General features: G+C 44.3%; 1 protein-coding gene across 3 annotated transcripts in view; it reads right to left on the bottom strand.

Annotated features, from left to right (window-relative positions):
- Positions 1-837: 837 nt before the first annotated feature.
- LOC143276817 (uncharacterized) overlaps positions 838-26288 on the bottom strand; it is a 29905-nt gene continuing 4454 nt past the window's right edge. For 2 of the 3 annotated variants that reach the window (XM_076581471.1, XM_076581473.1), the window contains 10 exons: positions 20089-20194; positions 16657-16761; positions 15482-15560; positions 14602-14716; positions 13099-13283; positions 12409-12564; positions 9193-9354; positions 7631-7789; positions 5963-6130; positions 1476-2528 (listed from right to left, as the gene is read on the bottom strand). In XM_076581471.1, the coding sequence (XP_076437586.1) occupies positions 2319-2528; positions 5963-6130; positions 7631-7789; positions 9193-9354; positions 12409-12564; positions 13099-13283; positions 14602-14716; positions 15482-15560; positions 16657-16761; positions 20089-20194 (1445 nt within the window). In that variant the 3' untranslated portion in view covers positions 1476-2318. Of the gene's footprint in view, positions 893-1475; positions 2529-5962; positions 6131-7630; positions 7790-9192; positions 9355-12408; positions 12565-13098; positions 13284-14601; positions 14717-15481; positions 15561-16656; positions 16762-20088; positions 20195-26288 lie in introns of those variants that run through there. The other variant, XM_076581472.1, reaches the window with a different exon arrangement.

Here is a 26288-nt window from a genome sequence, read left to right as displayed (position 1 = left end):
ATCATTTGTCACCAATTCTTAAATGATCAAAGGGGAAAAAAAAAACCCAGCTAACTAAAGCATCAAGACTGAATCAATCAATAATCACCATTTTATATAGAGATCTTCACACATTTTTTTGTGTGTGTTTTCTCCAACATACAAAGCTACATTCTTGCACGCTACCTCCCCAAACACATGCCGTCTATATAGTCACACACCTGCTCTTAACTATATTCACTAATTTCAAAGACACACACTGTAGAAATTTTTTTTTTTAAAGGTGTTACATCAACAGATACACACAGTGGCAAGAGATCGTGAAGGAAAATTCTCCACCCATCTGAGACAGTATGACTTCTGGATCGTTCCCCCTCCCCGACCCCCCTCCCCCTCCACTAGTGAGACCTTGAGTGGTGGTCTGGACGCAAGTCATTCGGATGAGACGATAAACCGAGCTCCCATGTGCAGCAACGCACTTAGCGCACGTAAAAGAACCCACGGCAACAAAAGGGTTGTTCCTGGCAAAAATTCTGTAGGAAAATCCACTTGGATAGGAAAAACAAATAAAACTGCACGCAGGAAAAAAAAAAAACAAAAAAAAAGAAAAAAAAAGGGTGGCGCTGTAGTGTAGCGACGCACTCTCCCTGGGGAGAGCAGCCCGAATTTCACACAGAGAAATCTGTTGTGATAAAAAGAAGTACAAATACAAGCGTTTACAATAAAAATGATATCATTATATATAAACACAGCTGCAGCTCCAGACACTCTCATCAACACACTGATGCTGGGAGACAGATGTGCATTCATGTGCTGTAGTTTGACTTTCCCCCCCCCCCCCCCTGTTTTTGGGTTGTTTTTTTTTTTTTATATAACGAAGGCTCCAGGTGAGTGCACTGCTCATGTCTTAATACTGAAACAAAACAAAGATAAAGGGGAAAACTGTCTAAAAAGAAAAAAAAACAAACAAAATGGAAATCCTTATAAAAACAAAACAAAAAAAAACATACCACCAACACCGACAGAGTGGGCCATTGCGGTGGTATAATAATAATAACAGTAATAACAACAACATTAGTCACCATCATCACCACCATCACTATCGTGTCTAGGAGTGGTCAACGTTGTCTCGCAGCAGACATGCACTAGACACACGTGTCAAACAATTCAAAGAAACTTTACCGTGCGGTTTGAACTCCATGCTTGCAAACAGAAATCAGGCGACCGTTGTTATGGCTGCGCATATTATCAGAGTCATCTTTTCTTTTCACACTGTGTTACCTTTTCTTTCGCACTTTCGATATTACAACTTGACATTCGCCATCGCAGTTGCAGCGTAGCACAAGGCGTAACAGAGTAAGCCATGGTGGTATATACTTACACTACTAATAATAATCACAATCACAATGATAATAATATTAATCACTGGAGCAGAGTGGCATGACGGAGTAAGCCAACGTTGTCTTGCAGCAGACATGCACTAGAAACACGGGTCAAACAATTCAGAGAAACTTTACTGTGCGGTTTGAACTCCATGCTTGCAAACAGAAATCAGGCGACCGTTGTTATGGCTGCGCATATTATCAGAGTCATCTTTTCTTTTCACACTGTGTTACCTTTTCTTTTCGCACTTTCGATATTACAACTTGACATTCGCCATCGCAGTTGCAGCGTAGCACAAGGCGTAACAGAGTAAGCCATGGTGGTATATACTTACACTACTAATAATAATCACAATCACAATGATAATAATATTAATCACTGGGGCAGCGTGGCATGACGGAGTAAGCCACGGCGCTTCAATAACACTACCTAATAATCGTAATCATCATCATAATAACGATACTAATCATGACCATAACCATCACCACCGCCACGACCATCATAGGGGCAGCATGATGCAAGGTATGACAGAGTGGGCCATAGTGGTATATTACTAGTAACAGTAATATTCAAATCAAATTATGGTGCTTAGAGCCTCGCCGACCACTAGGGCCATCTCAAGGCTATCGCCACGTTAATATCTGAATATATATATCAAATCTGATTAAAAATGCTCACTTCTTTCAAGAAGTCCATCAGTGTCCACGGAGGGACATCACGAAAACAAAGTCTTCAGAAACAGTAATATTATCATCATCATTACCTTCATTATCATTATCATCGCTATCGTTAATCATCATCATCATCACCCTCACCCTCACCATGACAATCACAGAGGCAGCATCACGAAACGAAGTCTTCAGAAACAGTAATATTATCATCATCATTACCATCATTATCATTATCATCGCTATCGTTAATCATCACCATCATCACCCTCACCCTCACCATGACAATCACAGGGGCAGGGTGGCGCGGGGAGTGACGGTGTGCACCATGGTGGTGGACAGCGTCTTCATGCTCTCCGCCAGCCGCCCAAACTCCTCCCACTTCTGGCTCTGAGCGCTGAGCTCCAGGGACTTCTGGTACTCGCTCTGCTTCAGCCGCGAGTCCAGCGCCACCAGCTCCGCTCGCAGCTCCACCAGGCTGCGGTCCTTCTCTTCTATCTGTTAAGGAGAGGTGGGGTGGGGGGGGTTGGGGTGAGAGGGAATAGTTTATTATTTATGGAATGGTTTGATTTTGTGGTGTTGTGGACTGTCGCCTTTCCGTTCTGTCTGTTGAGAGGGGGGGATAGTTTATTTATGGAATGGTTTGATTTTGTGGTGTAGACTGTCGCCTTTCCGTTCTGTTTGTTGAGAGGGGGGGGATAGTTTATTTATGGAATAGTTTGATTTTGTGGTGTAGACTGTCGCCGTTCCGTTCTGTGTTGAGAGGAAATAGTTTATTTATGGAATGGTCTGATTTTGTGGTGTAGACTGTCGCCGTTCCGTTCTGTCTGTTGAGAGAGGGGGAATAGTTTATTTATGGAATGGTTTGATTTTGTGTGGTGTAGACTGTCGCCCTTCAGTTCTGTCTGTTGAGAGAGGGGGGGAATAGTTTATTTATGGAATGGTTTGATTTTGTGTGGTGTAGACTGTCGCCGTTCCGTTCTGTCTGTTGAGAGGGATGGGGGGGAATAGTTTATTTATGGAATGGTTTGATTTTGTGGTGTAGACTGTCGCCGTTCCGTTCTGTCTGTTGAGAGGGATGGGGGGGAATAGTTTATTTATGGAATGGTTTGATTTTGTGGTGTAGACTGTCACCTTTCCGTTCTGTCTGTTGAGAGGGATGGGGGGGAATAGTTTATTTATGGAATGGTTTGATTTTGTGTGGTGTAGACTGTCACCTTTCTGTTCTGTGTTGAGAGGAAATAGTTTATTTATGGAATGGTCTGATTTTGTGGTGGTGTAGACTGTCACCGTTCTGTTCTGTCTGTTGAGAGAGGGGGGGGGGGATAGTTTATTTATGGATTGGTTTGATTTTGTGGTGTTGTAGACTGTCGCCTTTCCGTTCTGTCTGTTGAGAGGGATGGGGGGATAGTTTATTTATGGAATGGTTTGATTTTGTGGTGTAGACTGTCACCTTTCCGTTCTTTCTGTTGAGAGAGGGGGAATAGTTTATTTATGGAATGGTTTGATTTTGTGGTGTAGACTGTCACCTTTCCGTTCTGTCTGTTGAGAGGGATGGGGGGGAATAGTTTATTTATGGAATGGTTTGATTTTGTGGTGTTGTAGACTGTCGCCTTTCCGTTCTGTCTGTTGAGAGAGGGGGATAGTTTATTTATGGAATGGTTTGATTTTGTGTGGTGTAGACTGTCGCCGTTCCGTTCTGTCTGTTGAGAGAGGGGGAATAGTTTATTTATGGAATGGTTTGATTTTGTGTGGTGTAGACTGTCGCCCTTCCGTTCTGTCTGTTGAGAGAGGGGGAATAGTTTATTTATGGAATGGTTTGATTTTGTGGTGTAGACTGTCGCCTTTCCGTTCTTTCTGTTGAGAGGGGGGGATAGTTTATTTATGGAATGGTTTGATTTTGTGGTGTAGACTGTCGCCGTTCCGTTCTGTCTGTTGAGAGGGGGGGGATAGTTTATTTATGGAATGGTTTGATTTTGTGGTGTAGACTGTCACCTTTCCGTTCTGTCTGTTGAGAGGGATGGGGGGGAATAGTTTATTTATGGAATGGTTTGATTTTGTGGTGTAGACTGTCGCCGTTCCGTTCTGTCTGTTGAGAGGGATGGGGGGGAATAGTTTATTTATGGAATGGTTTGATTTTGTGGTGTAGACTGTCGCCTTTCCGTTCTTTCTGTTGAGAGGGATGGGGGGGGATAGTTTATTTATGGAATGGTTTGATTTTGTGGTGTAGACTGTCACCTTTCCGTTCTGTGTTGAGAGGAAATAGTTTATTTATGGAATGGTCTGATTTTGTGGTGTTGTAGACTGTTGCCCTTCCGTTCTGTCTGTTGAGAGGGGGGGATAGTTTATTTATGGAATGGTTTGATTTTGTGTTGTTGTTTTGTGTCGGTTGAAATAAGAGTGTGGGATGTGTGTGGGGGGATTCGGGGGTGGTGGGTGGGGGTGGTGGAGAGGAAGTGGTGGTGGGAGGGGGTGCGGGTGTGTGCAATACAGTACCAGCAGTATCATCATTCTTGCCCCTACCATTCTTCTCGCTCTCATCCTTATCGTTCTTACCATCACGACAGCAAAAGGAACGGAGGTAAAAACCGGCCTTCTTACTGGAGGTCTATTCTTATCATCACGATAACAAAACGAAAGGAGGTAACTGACATTTCCTGGAGGTCTACTCTTATAGTAACAAAACGGAAAGGGGGGTGCGGGTAAATAAAATCCTACCTTTTTCTGGAGGTCTATTTTTATCACCATTCCTATTCCAAAACAGAACGGGAGGTAAATAAAAACCTTCCTTTTTTCTGGAAGTCTATTCTTATCACCATCACGTTAACAAAACGAAAGGAGGAGGTAATCACTGACCTTCTTTCCTGAGGTCGGCCACATGCTCCACCAGCAGCAGCTTGTCACGCTTCAGCTGAGACACCTCCGCCTTGTTATCATTATCGTTATCATTATCGCTATCACTTTCATTATTAAAACCTGACCTTTTTCTGGAGGTTGGCCACGTGCTCCACCAGCTGAACCTTGTCACGTGTCAGCAGTGACATCTTCGCCTTATCATCATTACCATTATCATTATCACCATCACCTTGTTATCATTATCGTTGTAAAACAAAGGGAGGTAACGTAAACAAAAACTTACTTTTTTCTGGAGGTCTATTCTTATCACCATCATGATAACAAGAAGATGGAAAGGGAGGCAAAACAAAAACTGACCTTCTTCTAGAGGTCTATTCCTATCACCATCACGATAACAAAACAAAGGGAAGGAATAACTGACCTTTTTCCGGAAGTCAAGCCACGTGCTCCACCAGCAACACCTGGTCACGTGTCAGCAGTGACACCTCCACCTTGTCATCATTATCATTATCATTATTAAAACAAAGGGAGATAAACAAATAACCGACCTTTTTCTGGAGGTCAGCCACGTGCTCCACCAGCAGAACCTCGTCACACTTCAGCTGAGACACCTCCGCCTTGTTATCATTATTGTTATCGCTATCATTATTAAAACAAAGGGAGATAAACAAATAACCGACCTTTTTCTGGAGGTCGGCCACGTGCTCCACCAGCAACACCTTGTCACACTTCAGCTGAGACAACTCGGCTTCGTTATCATTATCGTTATCGCTGTCATTATCAAAACAAAGGGAGATAAACAAATAACCGACCTTTTTCTGGAGGTCGGCCACGTGCTCCACCAGCAACACCTTGTCACACTTCAGCTGAGACAACTCGGCTTCGTTATCATTATCGTTATCGCTGTCATTATCAAAACAAAGGGAGATAAACAAATAACCGACCTTTTTCTGGAGGTCGGCCACGTGCTCCACCAGCAGCACCTTGTCACGCTTCAGCTGAGACAACTCGGCTTCGTTATCATTATCGTTATCGCTGTCATTATCAAAACAAAGGGAGATAAACAAATAACCGACCTTTCTCTGGAGGTCGGCCACGTGCTCCACCAGCAGCACCTTGTCACGCTTCAGCTGAGACACCTCGGCATCCCCTGCCTGCTGCAGTCCCTCCAGCTCCTTGACCCGCGACTGGGCCGTGTTGGTCCTCAGCTCCAGGGAACTGTACTGGGTGTCTCTGCTCGTCAGCTATGGGGGGGGACAGATTTAGACCAGGTGAAACAGGTGTACTTTTTCTTCCGGAGAACTCCGATGTTCACTCGTATGTACACGAGTGGGCTTTTCCATGTATGACTGTTTTTACCCCGTCATGTAGGCAGCCATGCTCTGTTTATCGGGGGCTTGCATGCTGGGTATGTTCTTGTTTCTATAACCCACCGAACGCCTGACATTGATATTTTCCATGCATATTTGATCTTCTGCTTGCTGTATACACACGAAGGGGGTCTCAGGCACTAAGCAGGTCTGCACATATATGTTGACCTGGGAGATCGGAAAAATCTCCACCCTTTACCCACCAGGCGCTGTTACCAAGATTTGAACCCGGGACCCTCAGATTGAAAGCCCAATGCTATAACCACTCGGCTGTTGCGCTTGTCGAAACAGGTGTGCAAGTGAAACAGGCCAAACTGAAACAGGTGAAACAGATGAAACAGACACAAGATGCCCACAGGAATAGTTGAAACAGACAAATGAACGAATGTTTGTATATGTGTGTGTGAGTGTATTTATGTGTGTGTGTGTGTGTGCAATTGCGCACGTGTGTTTGTGCGTGCGTGTGTGTGTGTGTGTGTGTGTGTGTGTGTGTTTGTCAGAAAGTGTGTGTGTATGTATGTATGTGTGTGTGTATGTGTGTGTGTGTGTGTGTATTTATGTAAGTGTGTGTGTGTGTATTTATGTATGTGTGTGTGTGTGTATGTCTGCACATGTGCCCATGTGTGGGTATGTATGTGTATTTGTGTGTGTGCATGTGTGTGTGTGTGTGTGTGTGTGTGCGTGCATGTGTGTGTGTGTGTGCGTGCATGCACATGCACCTGCATGCATGTACATGTATGCGTGCATACAGCAAGACTGTGCCTTTACCATCTGTCAGCAGTTGTAAACACAGGTACATCCGCTCTCATGCATGTGTGAGCAGCAGCATTTATCCACCACGATCCTTTCACAAAAAAACAACAAAAAAAAACAGGACCCGACCAGACGAAACAAAGCCAGACTAACACACACCACACACACACAGAGGCGTTGTCGTCAAGGCGACGACCATCACCCACCCACCTGCTCCAGGTACTGTTTGCTGCGGTCCTGCTCGTGTTTGAGCTGCTCCGTCAGCTGAGTGATCTCATGCCGAAGCAGCATTTATCCACCACGATCCTTTCCAAAAAAAAAACACGACCCGACCAGACGAAACAAAACCGGACAAACAGACACCACACAGGCGTTGTCGTCAAGGCGACGACCATCACCCACCCACCTGCTCCAGGTACTGTTTGCTGCGGTCCTGCTCTTGTTTGAGCTGCTCCGTCAGCTGAGTGATCTCATGCCGACGCAGCATTTATCCACCACGATCCTTTCACAAAAAAACAACAACAAAAAACAGGACCCGACCAGACGAAACAAAGCCAGACTAACACACACCACACACACACAGAGGCGTTGTCGTCAAGGCGACGACCATCACCCACCCACCTGCTCCAGGTACTGTTTGCTGCGGTCCTGCTCGTGTTTGAGCTGCTCCGTCAGCTGGGTGATCTCGTGCCGGAGCACACCCTCCTTGTCCCGAAGTCCTGCCATCTCACTGATGCTGGTGGCGTGGCGCTGGTCGTTGCTCTCTCGCAGCCCTCGCTCCTGGCATCGGCAGCGTTGAGAGTCGTTATTGCGGGTGATTGTGGGTCACTGGCATCGTTATTATGTGTGTGTGTGTGTGTGTGTGTGTGTGTGGGAAGGGGGGGGTTTGTGTGTGTGTGTGTGAGTGTGTGTGGGGATTTGTGTGTGTGTGTGTGTTTGTGTGTGTGTGTGTGTGTCTTGTGTGGTTATTTGTGTGTGGTTGTTTGTGTGTGTGTGAGTGTGTTCCCCCCCCTCCCCATACACACACACACCATACCCCACCACCACCCCCTACACACCCTTTCCCAACACCATACCCCCCCCCTCTATCTCCACTCTTTCCACCTACCTCTTGATCCCCCCCCTCCCACCATCTTCCCCCCTCACACACCATACCCCACCACCCCCCACTCCCCACACACCCTTTCCCAACACCATACCCTACCCCCACCCCGCCCTCGACCCCCTCTCTATCTCCACCCACCTCTTGAACCCCACCCCACCCACCCACCCCCACAACCCTCCCACCATCTAACTCCCCACACCATACCCCACCACCACCACCCACACACCCTTTCCCAACACCATACCTACCCCGCCCCAACCCCCACCTCCCTCTCTATCTCCACTCTCTCCACCCACCTCTTGATCCCCACCCACTCACCCCATAAAACCCTTCCCACCATCTTCCCCCCCCACCCCCCCCACCCTCACACACACACACCATACCCCACCACCGCCACCCACTCCCCGCACACCCTTTCCCAACACTATACTCCCCACCCCCACCCCCACCCTCAACCCCCCTCTCTATCTCCACCCACCTCTTGAACCCCACCCCACCCCCTAAAACCCTTCCCACCATCCTCCCCCTACACCAATATATGGATTTGTCCGAACACAGTGACGCCTCTTTGAGCTACTGAAACTACTGAAACTGAAACACCAATATCCCACCATCCCCACCCACACACCCTTTCCCAACACCATACCCCACCCTCCCCTGCCCCCCTCTCTATCTCCACCATCTCTTTCCCCCTCTTGAACCCCTTCCCACCATCTCCCCCCCCCCCCACCGGCCCCCCCCCCCACACACACCAGGGAGAGCGTGTCGCTACACTACAGCGCCACCCTTTTTTTTTTTGTATTTTTTCCTGCGTGCAGGTTTATTTATTTTTCCTATCAAAGTGGATTTTTCTACAGAATTTTGCCAGGAACAACCCTTTTATTGCCGTGGGTTCTTTTACGTGCGCTAAGTGCATGCTGCACACGGGACCTCGGTTTATCGTCTCATCGTCATTATCATCATTATACCCCCACCCCCCCCCTCCCCACTTCCTTCTCCACATCCTCCATCCACTTCTCAAGCGGCCACCACCCCCCAGCCCCTTCCCCCCCCCTCCCCTCTCCCCTTCTCTCCGCACCCTCTCCAGCTGTTTCTCCATCTCCAGGAGGCGCTGACCGAGGGAGGCGTTCTCCCGCACCAGGTGGGAGCTGTCCTCGTTGATCTTGTCCCGCAGGTAGCGGTCCTTGTCCGCGCTCAGCTCCGTCTCCTTCAGCTTCTGGCGCAGGAAGCAGATCTCGTCCTGGGGGATAAACAGCGCCAGTTATCGTCATTGTTGTGGTCATCATTGTCGCTGTTATCATCATCATTATCGTCATTGTTATGGTCATCACTGTCGTCGTTATCATCATCAGTATCGTCGTCATCATTATCATCGTCATCATCATCATAATCAGCTCCATCTCTTTCAGCTTCTGGCGCAGGAAGCAGATCTCGTCCTTTGGGGGGATAACAGTATTAGTATCGTCATTGTTGTCGTCATCACTGTCATTGTTATCATCATCATTATCATCATCATTATTATCGTCATCATCATCATCATCAGCTCCGTCTCCTTCAGCTTCTGGTGCAGGAAGCAGATCTAGTCCTGGGGGATAACAGCGTCAGTTATCGTCATTGTTGTGGTCATCATTGCCGTTGTTATCATCATCATTATCGTCATGGTTATGGTCATCATTATCGTCGTCATAATCATCATCATCTTCATCAGCTCCGTCTCCAGCTTCTGGCGCAGGAAGCAGATCTCGTCCTGGGGGATAACAGTATCAGTATCGTCATTGTTGTGGTCATCATTGTCGATGTAATCATCATCATTATCGTCGTCATCATCATCACTATTAGCTCCGTCTCCTTCAGCTTCTGGCGCAGGAAGCAGATCTCGTCCCGGGGGAAATGGTGTCATTACCATCATTACTGTTGTTAGTGTTAATGTTGTCATCATGATCATCATCATCATAATCGTCACTGTCGTCGTCATCATCAACTTCATCATCAGCTCCATCGTCATTACCGTCATCATTGTCTTCATCATCACTGTTACTATCATCATTATTGTCACCATCATCATCAGCTCCGTCTCCTTCAGCTTCTGGCCACTAGAGGCAGATCTCATCCTAGGGTCTACAGCATAAGTATTGTTGTCATTGTTATCGTCATCTTCTTCTTCTTCTCTTGTTTCCATTACAAGACCAACATCGACTTGCCGATGATTCTGTCGTGGTTCATGCATGCTGGGTATTTTCGTGTCTCCATAACCCACCGAACACTGACATGGATTACAGGATCTTTAATGTGCGTATTTGATCTTCTGCGTGCGTATACACATGAAGGAGGTTCGGGCACTAAGCAGGTTTGCACATACGTTGACCTGAGAGATCGGAAAAACCTTCACCCTTTACCTACCAGGTGTCGTTACTGAGATTCGAATCCGGGACCCTCAGATTGAAAAGTCCAACGCTTAAACGACTCAGCTATTGCCCCCGTCAATCTTTATTGTCATCATTATCATTATCATCATCGTCGTCGTCGTCATCTCCATCATTACCATCATTATGGTTGTTGTCATCATCACCATCATCATCAACATCATAATCATGATCAGCGTTATCGTTATCATCACCATCACTACCATCACCACCACAATTGTTGTTGTCATCATCACCATCATCATCAATACCATAATCAGGATCAGCGTTATTGTTATCACCACCATCACCACCATCATCGCCACAACTGTTGTTGTCATCATCACCATCATCGTCAATATCATAATCATGATCAGCGTTATCATTATCATCACCATCACTACCATCATCACCACAATTGTTGTTGTCATCATCACCATCATCATCAATATCATAACCATGATCAGTGTTATCGTTATCATCACCATCACCACCATCATCACCACAATTGTTGTTGTCATCATCACCATCATCGTCAATATCATAATCAGCGTTATCGTTATCATCACCATCACCGCCATCATCACCACAATTGTTGTTGTCATCATCATCAATATCATAATCATAATCAGCGTTATCGTTATCATCACCATCACCACCATCATCACCACAATTGTTGTTGTCATCATCACCATCATCATCAATATCATAATCATGATCAGCGTTATCGTTATCATCACCATCACCACCATCATCACCACAATTGTTGTTGTCATCATCATCAATACCATAATCATGATCAGTGTTATCGTTATCATCACCATCACCACCATCATCACCACAATTGTTGTTGTCATCATCACCATCATCGTCAATACCATAATCATGATCAGCGTTATCGTTATCATCACCATCGCCACCAACATCACCACAATTGTTGTTGTCATCATCACCATCATCATCAATATCATAATCAGCGTTATCATCACCATCACCACCATCATCACCACAATTGTTGTTGTCATCATCACCATCATCGTCAATATCATAATCATCATCATCGTCGTCGTCATCTCCATCATTACCATAATTATTGTTGTTGTCATCATCACCATCATCGATCATCAATATCATAATCATGATCAGCGTTATCGTTATCATCACCATCACCAGCGTCACTCACCACAATTGTTGTTGTCACCATCGCCATCATCGTCAATACCATAATCATGATCAGCGTTATCGTTATCATCACCATCACCACCACCATCATCACCACAATTGTTGTTGTCATCATCACCATCATCATCATCAATACCATAATCATAATCAGCGTTATCGTTATCATCACCATCACCACCATCATCACCACAATTGTTGTTGTCATCATCATCAATACCATAATCATGATCAGCGTTATCGTTATCATCACCATCACCACCATCATCACCACAACTGTTGTTGTCATCATCACCATCATCGTCAATATCATAATCAGCGTTATCGTTATCATCACCATCACCACCATCATCACCACAATTGTTGTTGTCATCATCACCATCATCGTCAATATCATAATCATCATCATCGTCGTCGTCATCTCCATCATTACCATAATTATTGTTGTTGTCATCATCACCATCATCATCAATATCATAATCATGATCAGCGTTATCGTTATCATCACCATCACCACCATCATCACCACAATTGTTGTTGTCATCATCATCAATACCATAATCATGATCAGTGTTATCGTTATCATCACCATCACCGCCATCATCACCACAATTGTTGTTGTCATCATCACCATCATCGTCAATACCATAATCATGATCAGCATTATCGTTATCATCACCATCACCACCGCCATCATCACCACCGTCACTCACCCTCAGGTCCTGTGTCACTTTGTCCTGCACCTGAACCGTGCTGCTGTAGTACTTGTCCTCCACCTCCCGCAGCTGAGTTTCCATGGAGACCACTTCCGTGCGCTTCTCGTCGAGGGCCAGCTGCGTCAGTTTGTGCTGTTCGATCCTCTGCTCCAGCTGTCGGGGACACACACACACAGGGGGACACTACTGTGTCAGTGTTGTTTGTTTTTGTTTGCGGGGGTGAGGAGGGGGGGCGGTGTCTGAGTGGAGTGATGGCCTAGAGGTAACACGTCCGCCTAGGAAGCGAGACAATCTGAGCACGCGCTGGTTCGAATCACGGGCTCAGCCACCGATATTTTCTCCCCCTCCACTAGACCTTGATTTGTGGTCTGGACGCTGGTTTTCTTTTAAAGCTGCATCAAATACACACCTACACATGCCACACCCATACACTGACCTGAACTCTGAAGCGCTGATCTTGCTTTCAGAACTCTTGTCCAAAGACGGTTTGGCTTTCTTAGGACCACACACACATACACACCCACCTCCCCCTCCACACACACCACACACTGACCTGAGCTCTAAGAGTGCTGATCTTGGTCTCAGCATTGGTCATGGCCACAGAACTCTTGTCCCAAGAGGGTTTTAGCTTTCTTAGGCCACACACACACACACACCCACCTCCCCGCACACACACCACACACTGACCTGAGCTTTAAGAGTGCTGATCTTGGTCTCAGCGTTGGTCATGGCCACAGAACTCTTGTCCACGGAGGACTTTGCCTCCAGGAGCTGCGCGTCCTTACGACACAGCTCCCTCTCCAGCTTGTCCTTCTCCGTCTTCAGGGTCACCAGCTCGTCCGTCAGGAGTCGCTTGTCCTTGGACCGCAGGTCTGTCGAGGATCAGTCATGATGTATTTGTATTTGTCTTTCTTTTTTTTTCTTTTCTTTTTTTTTGTTGTAACAGATTTTTCTGTGTGAAATAATAATAAAAGTAATAATATTATTATCATTATTATTATTATCATTATCATCATCATAAGCATCATTATAGGACAAGGGCGCTAGCCAGCGGGACAAAGGGGAGGTTACCTACTTCCGGGAGGTTATCGGCTGTAGTTTCGTTTTCTCCGCATAGGCGGATAGTAGTTTGCACAGGACAGGAATGTCAGACCCCTGCCGGAGTCTGCACTAGTTGGGTCACGGTTAAGTATGTGTTGTTAAATATTCATTTTGGGAGGAAAGGGGGAGGACGGCTGTGTAGTTGGTAAATCTTCTTCTTCTTCTTTTTTCAAAGTTCACTGACATGCCACAATCTGTGTGTGTGTGTGTGTGTGTGTGTGCGTGCTGATGAAAAGAATGAATGCAATACATGTCTGTATCATCACCTTGTGGTGAACAGACAGCAAACTACTGAGAACAGGGGAGGGGGAGGAAAAGGGAAAGAAGCAGAAGAAGAAAAAGACAAAGAAGAAGAAGAAGAAGCAGAAGAAGAAGCAGAATAAGAAGAAGAAGAAGAAGAAGGAGAAGAAGAAGAAGAAGAAGAAGACGAAGACGAAGAAGAAGAAGAAGAAGAAGAAGAAGAAGACAAAGGAGAAGAAGAAGACGAAGATGAAGAAGAAGCAGAAGAAGAAGAAGAAGAGAAGAAGAAAAAGGAGAAGAAGAAGAAGACAAAGACGAAGAAGAAGAAGACAAAGACGAAGAAGAAGAAGACAAAGGAGGAGAAGAAGACAAAGATGATGAAGAAGAAGCAGAAGAAGCACAAGAAGAAGAAGAAGAAAAAAAAGGAGAAGGAGAAGAAGACGGAGAAGAAGACGGAGAAGAAGAAGAAGAAGACAAAGACGAAGAAGAAAAAGCAGAATAAGAAGAAGACAAAGGAGAAGAAGAAGACGAAGATAAAGAAGAAACAGAAGAAGAAGAAGATGAAGACGAAGACGAAGATGAAGAAGAAAAAGGAGAAGGAGAAGAAAAAGAAGAAGCAGAAGATGAACACGACAAAGAAGACGAAGAATAAGAAGCAGAAGAATAAGAAGAAGCAGAAGAAGAAGACGAAGAAGAAGAAGAAGCAGAAGATGAACATGATGAAGAAGACAAAGAAGAAAAAGAAGAAGAAGAAGCAGAAGAAGAAGAAGCAGAAGAAGAAGAAGAAGAGTAAGAAGACCAGGATGAAGACAAAGAACAAGAACCACCACGGTCACCACCACATCTCACCAGCCAGGTCTCTGAGCTGCTCCACCAGCCGTTCCTTCTCGGCCGTGATGATGCCGATGGTGGACTCTCTCCGGTTCAGCTCCACAGCCATGGCGTCCATCTCTGACTGCATCAGCTGTTGGGGGGAGGGGGCGGGGGGGGGGGGGAAGGAAGGAGTGGGGATGGTAGGGGTTGGGGGAAGGTGGGGGACAGGGAGGGAGATGTTGGAAGGGGGTGGAGGGGGGGTACAGACAGTGAGTGGTTCAGTCATTGCGTAGGCAAGCTTCTATACATATATATATATATTTTGGGGTTGTTGTTTTTTTTTGTTGTTGTTTTTTTGTTTTGGTGTTTGAATATCTTTTTTACGAGTCAGTTTTTGCTTTGTACAGTGCACTGAGCAAGAAGCTGTGAAAAATAAATCCTTATTATCATAATAATTATGATTTTGGTTATTTTATTATCACATCATATTATTGTACTGAAACGTATTGTGTCGCACTGTGTAATGCACTGTGTTGTATCACGATGCGCTGCTTTGCGTTGGATTCTATTTTACTGTCATGCGTTGTGATTGACTGACTGACTGACTGATTGATTGACTGATTGATTGACTGAGTTTCAGTTTCAGTAGCTCAAGGAGGCATCACTGTGTTCGGACAAATCCATATACGCTACACCACATCTGCCAAGCAGATGCCTGGCCAGCAGCGTAACCCAACGCGCTTAGCCAGGCCTTGAGAAAAAAAAAAAAAAAGGCGAATAAATAATAGATAAGCTTACATAAATAAATAAATAAATAAATGATAATTATAATATAAAAAAAAGATAGTAGTAATAATAATAATAATAATAATAATAAAATAATGACTGAATGACTGAATGATTGACAAGTCCCTACCCGGAGTTTGGACAGCATGCGATCAGCCTCCTGCACCATCTGCGGATGTTTGTCCGTCACCTTGCGCGCCTGCTCTCGACTGGTGCTCTGGTTAAGGCAGCGCTGTTTTACAGGGAGCGATGGGGGCCTCTCAGTATTCTTCCCAAGCTTTCGTTTTCGTTTATTCATTTACAGTCTGTTCATCCCAAGACGATGATATTAGACTGAAAATAAATGATTTATTATTATTGTTTGTAGTATTATTATTATTTCTGTCGTAAAGATCTAATCATCAGCCCCATCCACATGGAATATGCAGCTTCTGTTCAAACGTGTGTGTGTGTGTGTGTGTGTGTGCGCACGCGCGCGCGCGCATGCGTGTGTGTATGTGTGCGTGTGTGTGTGTGCAGTGCGTGCATGTGTGAGTATGCAAAATTCTAAAACTGGAAAAAACTGCAGACAAGGAAGATGCAGGGAAGGGAGGCTACTTTTGGGTTTTAAGGCCAGACTTGAAAGAGCTGTGCAGAAACCTGACGAAGCGAAAGAGGAAGTTCATTCCAATTACAAGGTCCAGAGACAGAAAAGAACGGCGGCCAACAGTCCAGAGTTTGAATCTGGGTATGTTTAAACAGAGTGGACCTGAAGCCGATTGTAGAGAGCGAGATGGAGTGTAGAGGTGAAGGCAGCCACAGAGATAGGAAGGGGCAGATTTGTGAATACATTTATAACACAAAGTGCTGATCTTGTACTTAATTCTGTGTGAGACAGGTAGCCAGTGGAGAAGTTGCAAAAGGGGAGTGATGTGCTCAGATCTTTTCTTTCTGAGGACGAGCCCGGCAGCAGAGTTTTGTATGTGCTGAAGGGACTGAATGGATGAAGCAGGCAAACCAGACAATAGGGAGTTACAGTAGTCAAGGCGAGAGAGAACGAGAGAAACGACAAGTGTAGATGTTGCGTCAGTGCACAGATATTTCCGGACGGAACTGATGCGCCGCAACTGACAGTAGCAGGATTGACATGTCTGACTGATAAACTTTTGCGTGGACTGCAAATCGAGTGGAACAAAATACAGTGAAATCCTAACAGCTGGCATCTCTGCTCACAGAAGCAAAGAAGAAGAAGTCCCCCACCTCCCACCCCACCCCCTACCTACCTACCCCCCGCCCCCGACACACACACACACATCAAAAGGATACAGGTAGTTGGACTCCAGTTCCAGGAAGTACACCTGCTGCTGCAAGTTACGGATGTACTCTGTCTCGATGGACCCCGCTTCCCCGGCCTTTTTGCTGGTGGATTTCCTGAAAGTCACACAACAACAACACATCACAATATCTACACAGTTAACGAAGATCTGTGGGAGCGAGCGGGACAGGAACCAGTGGCCAAGCAGACACTGCGGAGGAAGTGGGGCTGGATCGGACACACCCTCAGGACGCCAGCGTCCAGCATCACACGCCAAGCCCTGACCTGGAACCCGCAGGGGAAAGAGGAAGAGAGGCCGGCCTCGCAACAGCTGGAGGCGAGATACTGAGGCGGAGCTGAAGCAGCAAGGGACCAACTGGACTGGAATGGCCAGAACAGCCCAGAACAGAGTGCGATGGCGAGGGGTCGTCGATGGCCTATGCTCCACCAGGAGTGATGGGCAAAATGAATGACACTGGTGAAACCGAGCGCAACTTACACAAAAGACTGAAAGAGCACTAACGACAGTCCTCCCCAGTGGGCGACTGAACATCTGACCCGCAACCAGCATCACTTTGGAAAGGACAATGTGCAAGTTCTCGACAGAGAAGCAAGATGGTTCCAGAGGGGAGTAAAGGAGGCAGTCCACATCGCCGCCAGGAACCCCACCCTCAACCGTGACCGGGGCCGACACAACCTGCCATCGGTGTACTCCTCACTCGTCAAGTCACATTGTCGTGAGTTCGCTCATGGCGATGCGTACAGCTGCCAGTTCTCTACCCAGCAGTTGCGCTGAAGAAGCCGGCCGGGTCGCCGACGAAAGCTACGCAAGTGAGTAGCCTTCTTTGACTGAGAGATCGGTTTAACTTGGTAGTCATTACAGCATAGTATGTGTCCATCTTGTCCCAAAATAAAGAAAATACAATGATATGAGGCAATGACAGAAGCAGCAACTTTTTTTTTTTTTTTTTTTTTTTGTCTACTGCTTCTTCTTCTTCTTCTGCGTTCATGGGCTGCAACTTCACTGTTCACCGGCATGCAACAAAAACAACTTTTATGGGCTTGGCCATTTTTTCCCCTCACCACCCAAGCAATCCTACTCTCTTTTTCCAAAACCTGCATGCTGGGTATGTTCCTATTTCCCTTACCTGCTCAACACCGTCATGCATCACAACAGGATCTTTAACGTGTTAAGATAAGATAAGATAAGAATAACTTTATTATCTCCAACTGGAAAAATTTGGTCAGGTGCATTATCACAACATAGACAAGTAAACAACATGGGGACCATAACTGTAAAAGTCCACAACAGCTTTTACGAATATTACGAAGATACAAATGTAAAAAATATCACATACATCGTTTCATAATAACTAGTATTCTTCATGTAAAAAACAGAAAGAATTAAGAAACATTATTTGAATATAATTATAAACATAGCCTACTATACTGCACATTGATTATAATAAGACAGATAAGATAAGAATAAAGATGAATTGCGGAAAACCACAACCAGATAATCAGCACACACCCGCACCCCCCCCACACACACACACACACACACACCACACACACACACACACACACGGATTACTTGATTAAACAAGAGTAATAAACATACGTTCTCAAATAAAAGCATTTCACATATTCGCTTTTAAAAAAAACATTGCAATTAATTATGACATCGTAATTATCAAACAGAAGTGTTTCCTTGATCTCCACGCGTATCTCTTGTTCTTCCTTTGTGGGCCGCCACTTCCACATTCACCAGTGGGTTTTTACATGTATGACCATTTTTACCCCAGCCACGCAGGCAGCCATACTCCGTTGTTGTTTTTTTAGGGGGGTGGGGGGGGAGGGATGGGGAGGCTAGTGGGGTGCATGCCGGGCATGTACTCGATTCCATAACCCACTGAACATGGATTACCAAATCTTTCATGTGACATGCACATCCGATGTTCTACATATACATACGAAGGGAGTTCAGGCACTTGCAGGTCTGCACATCTAATAATAATAATAGATACTTATATAGCACACTATCCAGAAATCTGCTCTAGGTGCTTTACAAAAACGCTTTTCTTAACATAAAACATTATATCTATGTTACATACACACACCAAAATGTGACACACACACACACACACACACACACACACACACACACACTGCATACATACATTTTAACATACATGTGTAAGTAACAGCTACCCTAACACATACACACACAGAGGCAGGCACAAACTTACATAAACACACGCACACACAATACACATTCATATACATGCATGTAGTTATGTACACATACATATGTATACACACATAGTCAAGCACAGCTAACGCAAAGAAAGTGGACCTGCCACAATTGAACTTATTGCTGAGGGAAAAGATGAGTTTTGAGACGAGATTTAAGATGTGAGGGAATCAGAATGACAGAGGTTATCAGGGAGCTTGAAGAGATTTTCACGATCTTCTATTGGCCTGAGAAGATCGCGAAAATCTCTACCCTTTATCCGTCAGACGCTGTGCCCCGCCTTCGAACCCAGGCCCCTCAGACTGAAAGTCCTCTATGTTTGTAAGCACAGAAGGGGATCAGGCAGTAGCACTGGTCAGGTCTGCATTAATTTTCTGCTGTTACTATGTGAAAAAGGAAATTTTCTATCTAAAATTACGTTTAAATAACATACTTACCGTGACCCAACTAGTGCAGACTCCGGCAGGGGTCTGACATTCCTGTCCTGTGCAAACTACTATCTGCCTATGCGGAGAAACGAAACTACAGCCGATAACCTCCCGGAAGTAGGTAACCTCCCCTTTATCCCGCTGGCTAGCGTCCTCTTTTTCCGGCAGCCATCATGACTCCTGTTCCTGTTCTCTTCATACGGCTAAGTTTTTTTTCATATTTTCTAATTAAAATGGTCCCCTTAATATGACCCCTCGACGTCAACTAAAGTCACCCACGGCTATCAACCGTCTAGTTGACTGAAGTCGCCCATGGTGGTGAAAGAGTTTAAAAGTTTATTTGCTTTACACAGAATTACAGTCAACTTTTTTTTTCCAATCAAACATCAATCAAATCATCAATAAACAAGATTTATAAATAAATAACTGCTCAAATAACTAAATATACAACCAACTAAATAAAGAAACCAAAAAAATAAATGAAGAAAGAAAGAAAGAATGAATGAATGAATGAATGAATGAATAAATAAATAAATGGATCATTTTTTAAAGATGAAATAAATAAATAAATCATCAAATAAACAAATGACTAAATGAATGAATGAATGAATAAACAAATAAATAAAAGAAACAAACAAATACATGAATAAATAAACAAACAAATACATAGATAAATAAATAAATCAATTCATTCATTCATTGAATTATTTAACAAACAAAACATACACAAAACACCGTCTACACAAGCAAAACAAACTCACAGAGAGGCGGACATGTCGGCCATGTTTCCGGTGCTCTTGCGCAAAGCGTTGGCTACGCTGGACCTTGCCTGTGACATGTGTGCCGAGTCTGTGAAGTAGCCACCTCCTGCATTGTGAACACACACACACACACTGACATCACGACAATGCAACACAGGTGTTCTTCGTTCGTGGGCTGCAACTCCCACGTTCACTCGTATGTACATGAGTAGGGTTTTACGTGTATGACCATTTTTAACCACGCCATGTAGGCAGCCATACTCCGTTTTCGGAGGCGTGCATTCTGGATATGTTCTTGTTTCCATAACCCACCGAACGCTGACATGGATTACAGGATCTTTAACCAGCATATTTGATCTTCTGCTTGGTTAAACACTAGCAGGTCTGCACATATGTTGACCTGGGAGATCGGATCGGATCACCCACCATTTGCCGTTACCGAGATTCGAACCCGGGACCCTCAGATTGAAAGTCGAACGCTTTAACCTGTCGGCTATTGCGCCCGTCAGACTGGTGTTCCAAACTAAATCCTCAAGACATAATTTTATAACATTGCCGTGACCAAAAAAACATATACACCTCTGTTCTAAAATCATTCATAGAGCATGTGCTGGTGCCTGAACACCCTTCATGTGCGTGTATACGAAAGCAGAAGATCAAATACGCACGTTAAAAGATCCTGTAATCCATGTCAGCGTTCGGTGGGTTATGGAATCAAGAACATACCCAGCATGCACATCCCTGAAAAACAGAGTATGGCTGCCTACATGGCAGGGTAAATAAACAAAACGGTCATACACGTAAAATGTTACATGTCTGTCTGAGTGTGTATGTGTGCATGCCTGAAATCGATTGAATGACACAGGAAACGAATCATAAGCGCCCAGTGGCAGCTGTCAGTCAGCTCTGCCCAAGTAGGCAGCCTGTTGTGTAAATGACCCTGCATTTGTAAAGCGCTTCGAGCTTGGTTTCTGACCGAGGGTAGGTGCTGTATAAGTATCCATATCACTCAATCAATCAATCAATATGGAAAAAAAACAACACCAGTGTATTAAAAATAGCCCAGTTACCTGAAAATAAAATTAAAGAAAAGATGTGAAAAAATAACAACAGTGTTCTAAAAAGATAGCCCAGTAATGTGGAGGGAAAAAAAACCACTGGTGGTCTAAACATAGCCAAGCCTTTGGAGTGGTGGCCTGGTGCTAATGTGTAAAAAAAAAAAAAACACAAAAAAAACAAGAGAGGCAAGGCCTTCAAGACTCACTTGTGATACACTTAAAAAAAAAAAAAAATCCAAGCTTTTTATGTATTGAGTATAATTTCAAAATGTAATGTTTAAGATGAGAAAGATCAGTTTAAAGCAAATTAAGTCCCCTAGCATTAATTACAGAGTAATTTCCCTTCTTTACTATCTGCACCAAAACGTTTGCAAAATAAATAAAACTTCCATGCTTAGCAAAAGAAGGTCCTGTTTGAACAAAAAATGATAATAATGACTCCTCTTGCTGTTGTGTCAGAATAAGAGGTCAAAGTGCCAAGTTTAGAGATACAAAAAATATAAATATAACAGGAAATGCAGTTTGCATATAATTAGACTTCTTTTTTTTAATTTTTTTGTGCCCATCCCAGAGGTGCAATATTGTTTTAAACAAGATGACTGGAAAGAGCTGAATTTTTCCTATTTTTATGCCAAATTTGGTGTCAACTGACAAGGTATTTGCAGAGAAAATGTCAATGTTATAAAGTTTACTACAGACACATGGACACACAGACACACACAGACAACCGAACACCGGGTTAAAACATAGACTCACTTTGTTTACACAAGTGAGTCAAAAATTACTAGTGCTCTGAAATTAACATCTCAATGTGAAAGAAAAAAAAAACCCACTGGTGTTCTATATTTAGCCTGATGTTCATAAATAAATCCCCCCACATTCTAAAATCATCCTCTAGAATTACCCCAGTCATGTGAAAATATAATTCTATATTCAGTAACAGAGATCTTTATTGCAAAAACTTAAAACTGCTATTTCAAAAACAACCCCTTCCAATGAAAAAATAGTACTATCGCTTTTAACTGGAACTTCATGTGTAAGTAAATCACAAAAGAAAAAGTTTGTTTTCAAGCTAATAATAATAACAATGCCATGGTCACCAGTTTTGGGTCAGAGACCTCATAGCAGGGCAAAATCCTATGCATTGTTTCATTTCTTGTGACATATATGCATGTGTACATAATCATAATTCAAGACTATTTTCTTCTTCACAAACCCAAGCTTTTCTTATAAATTTCTTACATTTTTTCAGCCCCCTGCATAACAGAAAGACATAACACTAGTAAGAAATAGAATATACACAAGATTCGTACCAGGAATACACTTAGAACCACAGGGTACATGTTGTATAAATGCACATTATGATTACGATTATCATTATAAAAAAAATAATGCTATTTCCTGGGTGTATACAGTAATAAGTTGCCTGGACCGCAACAAACTCAAGAATTTTTTTCCTGGTTCCGAACAACATGTGCACATGCGTGCACACACATGCACACACACACACATACACCCACACACACACATGCACATGCACACACATGCACACACCCACACACACACACACACGCACGCACACACACACACACACATACCCACACACACATGCACACACACACACACACACACACACACCCACACACACACACACACTCACACACACCGCCTACATGCAGTCATACTCACACACAGCACACACATTTTCACAAACGCGCCGGTACACGCAATCTCACGCAAGTAACAATAGCAAAGCTAGTAATAACGCAACTGTACAACCTGCAACTGATGTAACACTACCATGCAGAAATAAAATACATGATGTTAATTCTACTTTCCACATCAATTTCACTGATTATTATGTTTAAATATATATCTGATACTGAGAATGATCAACAGTTATGAATAAATTCCCTCAGGGCCCTAGCCTGAAGCCATGAAAACACAACAAAACAAGAGAGGTAAGGCCTTCAAGGCTCATTTGTGATAAATTAAGTCCCCTAGCATTAATTACAGAGTAATTTCCCTTTTTTTTACTATCTGCACCAAAACGTTTGCAAAATAAATAAAACTTCCATGCTTAGCAAAAGAAGTTCCTGTTTGAACAAAAAAAATGATAATAATGACTGCTCTAGTTGTTGTGTCAGAATAAGAGGTCAAAGTGCCAAGTTTAGAGAATAAAAAATATAAATATAACAGTAAATGCAGTTTGCATATAATTAGCCTTCTTTTTAAAGAAAACATTTTGTGCCCATCCCAGAGGTGCAATATTGTTTTAAACAAGATGACTGGAAGAACTAAATTTTTCCTATTTTTATGCCAAATTTGGTGTCAACTGACAAAGTATTTGCAGAGAAAATGTCAATGTTAAAGTTTACCACGGACACACAGACACACGGACACACACACACACACACACAGACAACCGAACACCGGGTTAAAACATAGACTCACTTTGTTTACACAAGTGAGTCAAAAAGGCTACTGTTTCCATGCCATGCATTTGTTATATATAAACTGAAAGCATTTCAATAAATAATGAATCACAACAAAAAAAACCAACCAAACGATAAAAAAAAAACCAAAAAAAAAACAAATATAAAATACTGATCACCAACTGCCCAAATCAAACATGAATTTCAACGAGACTGGAGATTACAATCTACCTGTGTGTGTATATGTCAATTTCATGAGTGCTCTGGTTTGGACACAAAATGGAAAGGGGAAAAGAGAGAGGAGCGAAGGCCTTGTGTGGTGGGGGGGTATGCCTGTGAGACACAGACACAGAGAGACAGACAGACAGACAGACAAGAGACTGAGAGGAACAAAGGCCTTGTGAAGTGGGCGGGTATGCCTGTGAGACACAGACACAGAGAGACAGACAGACAGACAAGAGACTGAGAGGAACAAAGGCCTTGTGTGGTGGGGGGGGGGGTATGCCTGTGAGACACAGACAGAGAGACAGACAGACAGACAAGAGACTGAGAGGAACAAAGGCCTTGTGTGGTGGGGGGGTATGCCTGTGAGACACAGACACAGACAGACAGACAGACAGACAAGAGACTGAGAGGAACAAAGGCCTTGTGTGGTGGTGGGGTATGCCTGTGAGACACAGACAGAGACAGACAGACAGACAGACAAGAGACTGAGAGGAACGAAGGCCTTGTGAAGTGGTGGGGTATGCCTGTGAGACACAGACAGAGAGACAGACAGACAGACAAGAGACTGAGAGGAACAAAGGCCTTGTGAAGTGGTGGGGTATGCCTGTGAGACACAGACACAGAGAGACAGACAGACAGACAAGAGACTGAGAGGAACAAAGGCCTTGTGTGGTGGGGGGGGGGGGGGGTATGCCTGTGAGACACAGACAGAGACAGACAGACAGACAGACAGACAAGAGACTGAGAGGAACGAAGGCCTTGTGTGGTGGGGGGGTATGCCTGTGAGACACAGACACAGAGAGACAGACAGACAGACAGACAAGAGACTGAGAGGAACGAAGGCCTTGTGTGGTGGGGGGGCGAGGGGGGGGGGGGGTATGCCTGTGAGACACAGACACAGACAGACAGACAGACAGACAGACAGACAAGAGGCTGAGAGGAACAAAGGCCTTGTGTGGTGGGGGGGTGAGGGGGGGGGTATGCCTGTGAGACACAGACACAGACACAGAGAGACAGACAGACAGACAAGAGACTGAGAGGAACGAAGGCCTTGTGTGGTGGGGGGGGGGGGGGTATGCCTGTGAGACACAGACACAGACACAGACAGACAGACAGACAGACAAGAGACTGAGAGAAGAAAGAGACGTTCGTTGCATCAAATAAAACAGATCCCAGTAAACTGTTCTCACTAATTCTAAAGTCTGAAAAAAACAAAAACAAAAAAAAACAACAACAACAAATAAACCCACAATTGAAAAAATGCCTTCCATCCTAACATTCAAAAATTCAAAACCATTTCATGATAATATTGTTAACAATGATTAACAACAAAGAGTGTTACACACCAAAACCTTGAGGTCCACAAACCCATACCATACACACACACACACACACACACACCAAGCCACCCAACAAGCACATCCTTTTTTCTTTCTTTCTTTCTTTCTTTCTTTCTTCTTTCCCCCAGCCATAAGCCTTGAAACACAACACAAACCAAACCAAACCACATGCCCAATCATACCTGCAACCAACGTCTCCCAATTGTTCTCAGCTTCACTGTAATCAAGGAGGAAAGTGGCAGAACGGTTAACACTGCTTATCTGCCGACACAGGTGTCTGTGAGGGTCTGGGTTTGAATCCCTCCCACTCTCGCCCTTTCTCCCAAGTTTGACTGGAAAATCTGACGGGCGCAACAGCCGAGTGGTTAAAGCGTTGGACTTTCAATCTGAGGGTCCCGGGTTCGAATCACGGTGACGGCGCCTGGTGGGTAAAGGGTGGAGATTTTTCCCGATCTCCCAGGTCAACATATGTGCAGACCTGCTAGTGCCTGAACCCCCTTCGTGTGTATACGGCAAGCAGAAGATCAAATATGCACGTTAAAGATCCTGTAATCCAACGTTTGGTGGGTTATGGAAACAAGAACATACCCAGCATGCACACCCCTGAAAGCTGAGTATGGCTGCCTACATGGTGGGTTAAAAATGGTCATACACGTAAAAGCCCACTCGCGCATATACGAGTGAACGTGGAAGTTGCAGCCCACGAACACAAAAGAAGAAGAAGAAGAAGACTGGAAAATCGAACTAAGCATCTAGTCACTCATATGAAACCATAAACCAACGTCCAATGGAAGTGGAGTGATGGCCTGGAGGTAACGCGTCCGCCTAGGAAAGCGAGAGAATCTGAGCGCGCTGGTTCAGTCGAATCATGGCTCAGCCGCCGATGTTTTCTCCCCCTCCACTAGACCTTGAGTGGTGGTCTGGACGCTAGTCATTCGGATGAGATGATAAACCGAAGTCCCATGTGCTAGCATGCACTTAGCGCTCATAAAAGAACCCACGGCAACAAAAGGGTTGTCCCTGGCAAAATTCTGTAGAAAAATCCACTTCGATAGGAAAAACAAATAAAACTGCATGCAGGAAAAACTATAAAATAAAAAAAAAATTTTTTTAAATGGGTGGCGCTGTAGTGTAACAACATG

This window comes from Babylonia areolata, chromosome 33 (assembly GCF_041734735.1).
Source record: "Babylonia areolata isolate BAREFJ2019XMU chromosome 33, ASM4173473v1, whole genome shotgun sequence".
Classification (NCBI taxonomy): Eukaryota; Metazoa; Mollusca; class Gastropoda; order Neogastropoda; family Buccinidae; genus Babylonia; species Babylonia areolata.
This window is presented reverse-complemented; position numbering and strand designations above follow the sequence as displayed.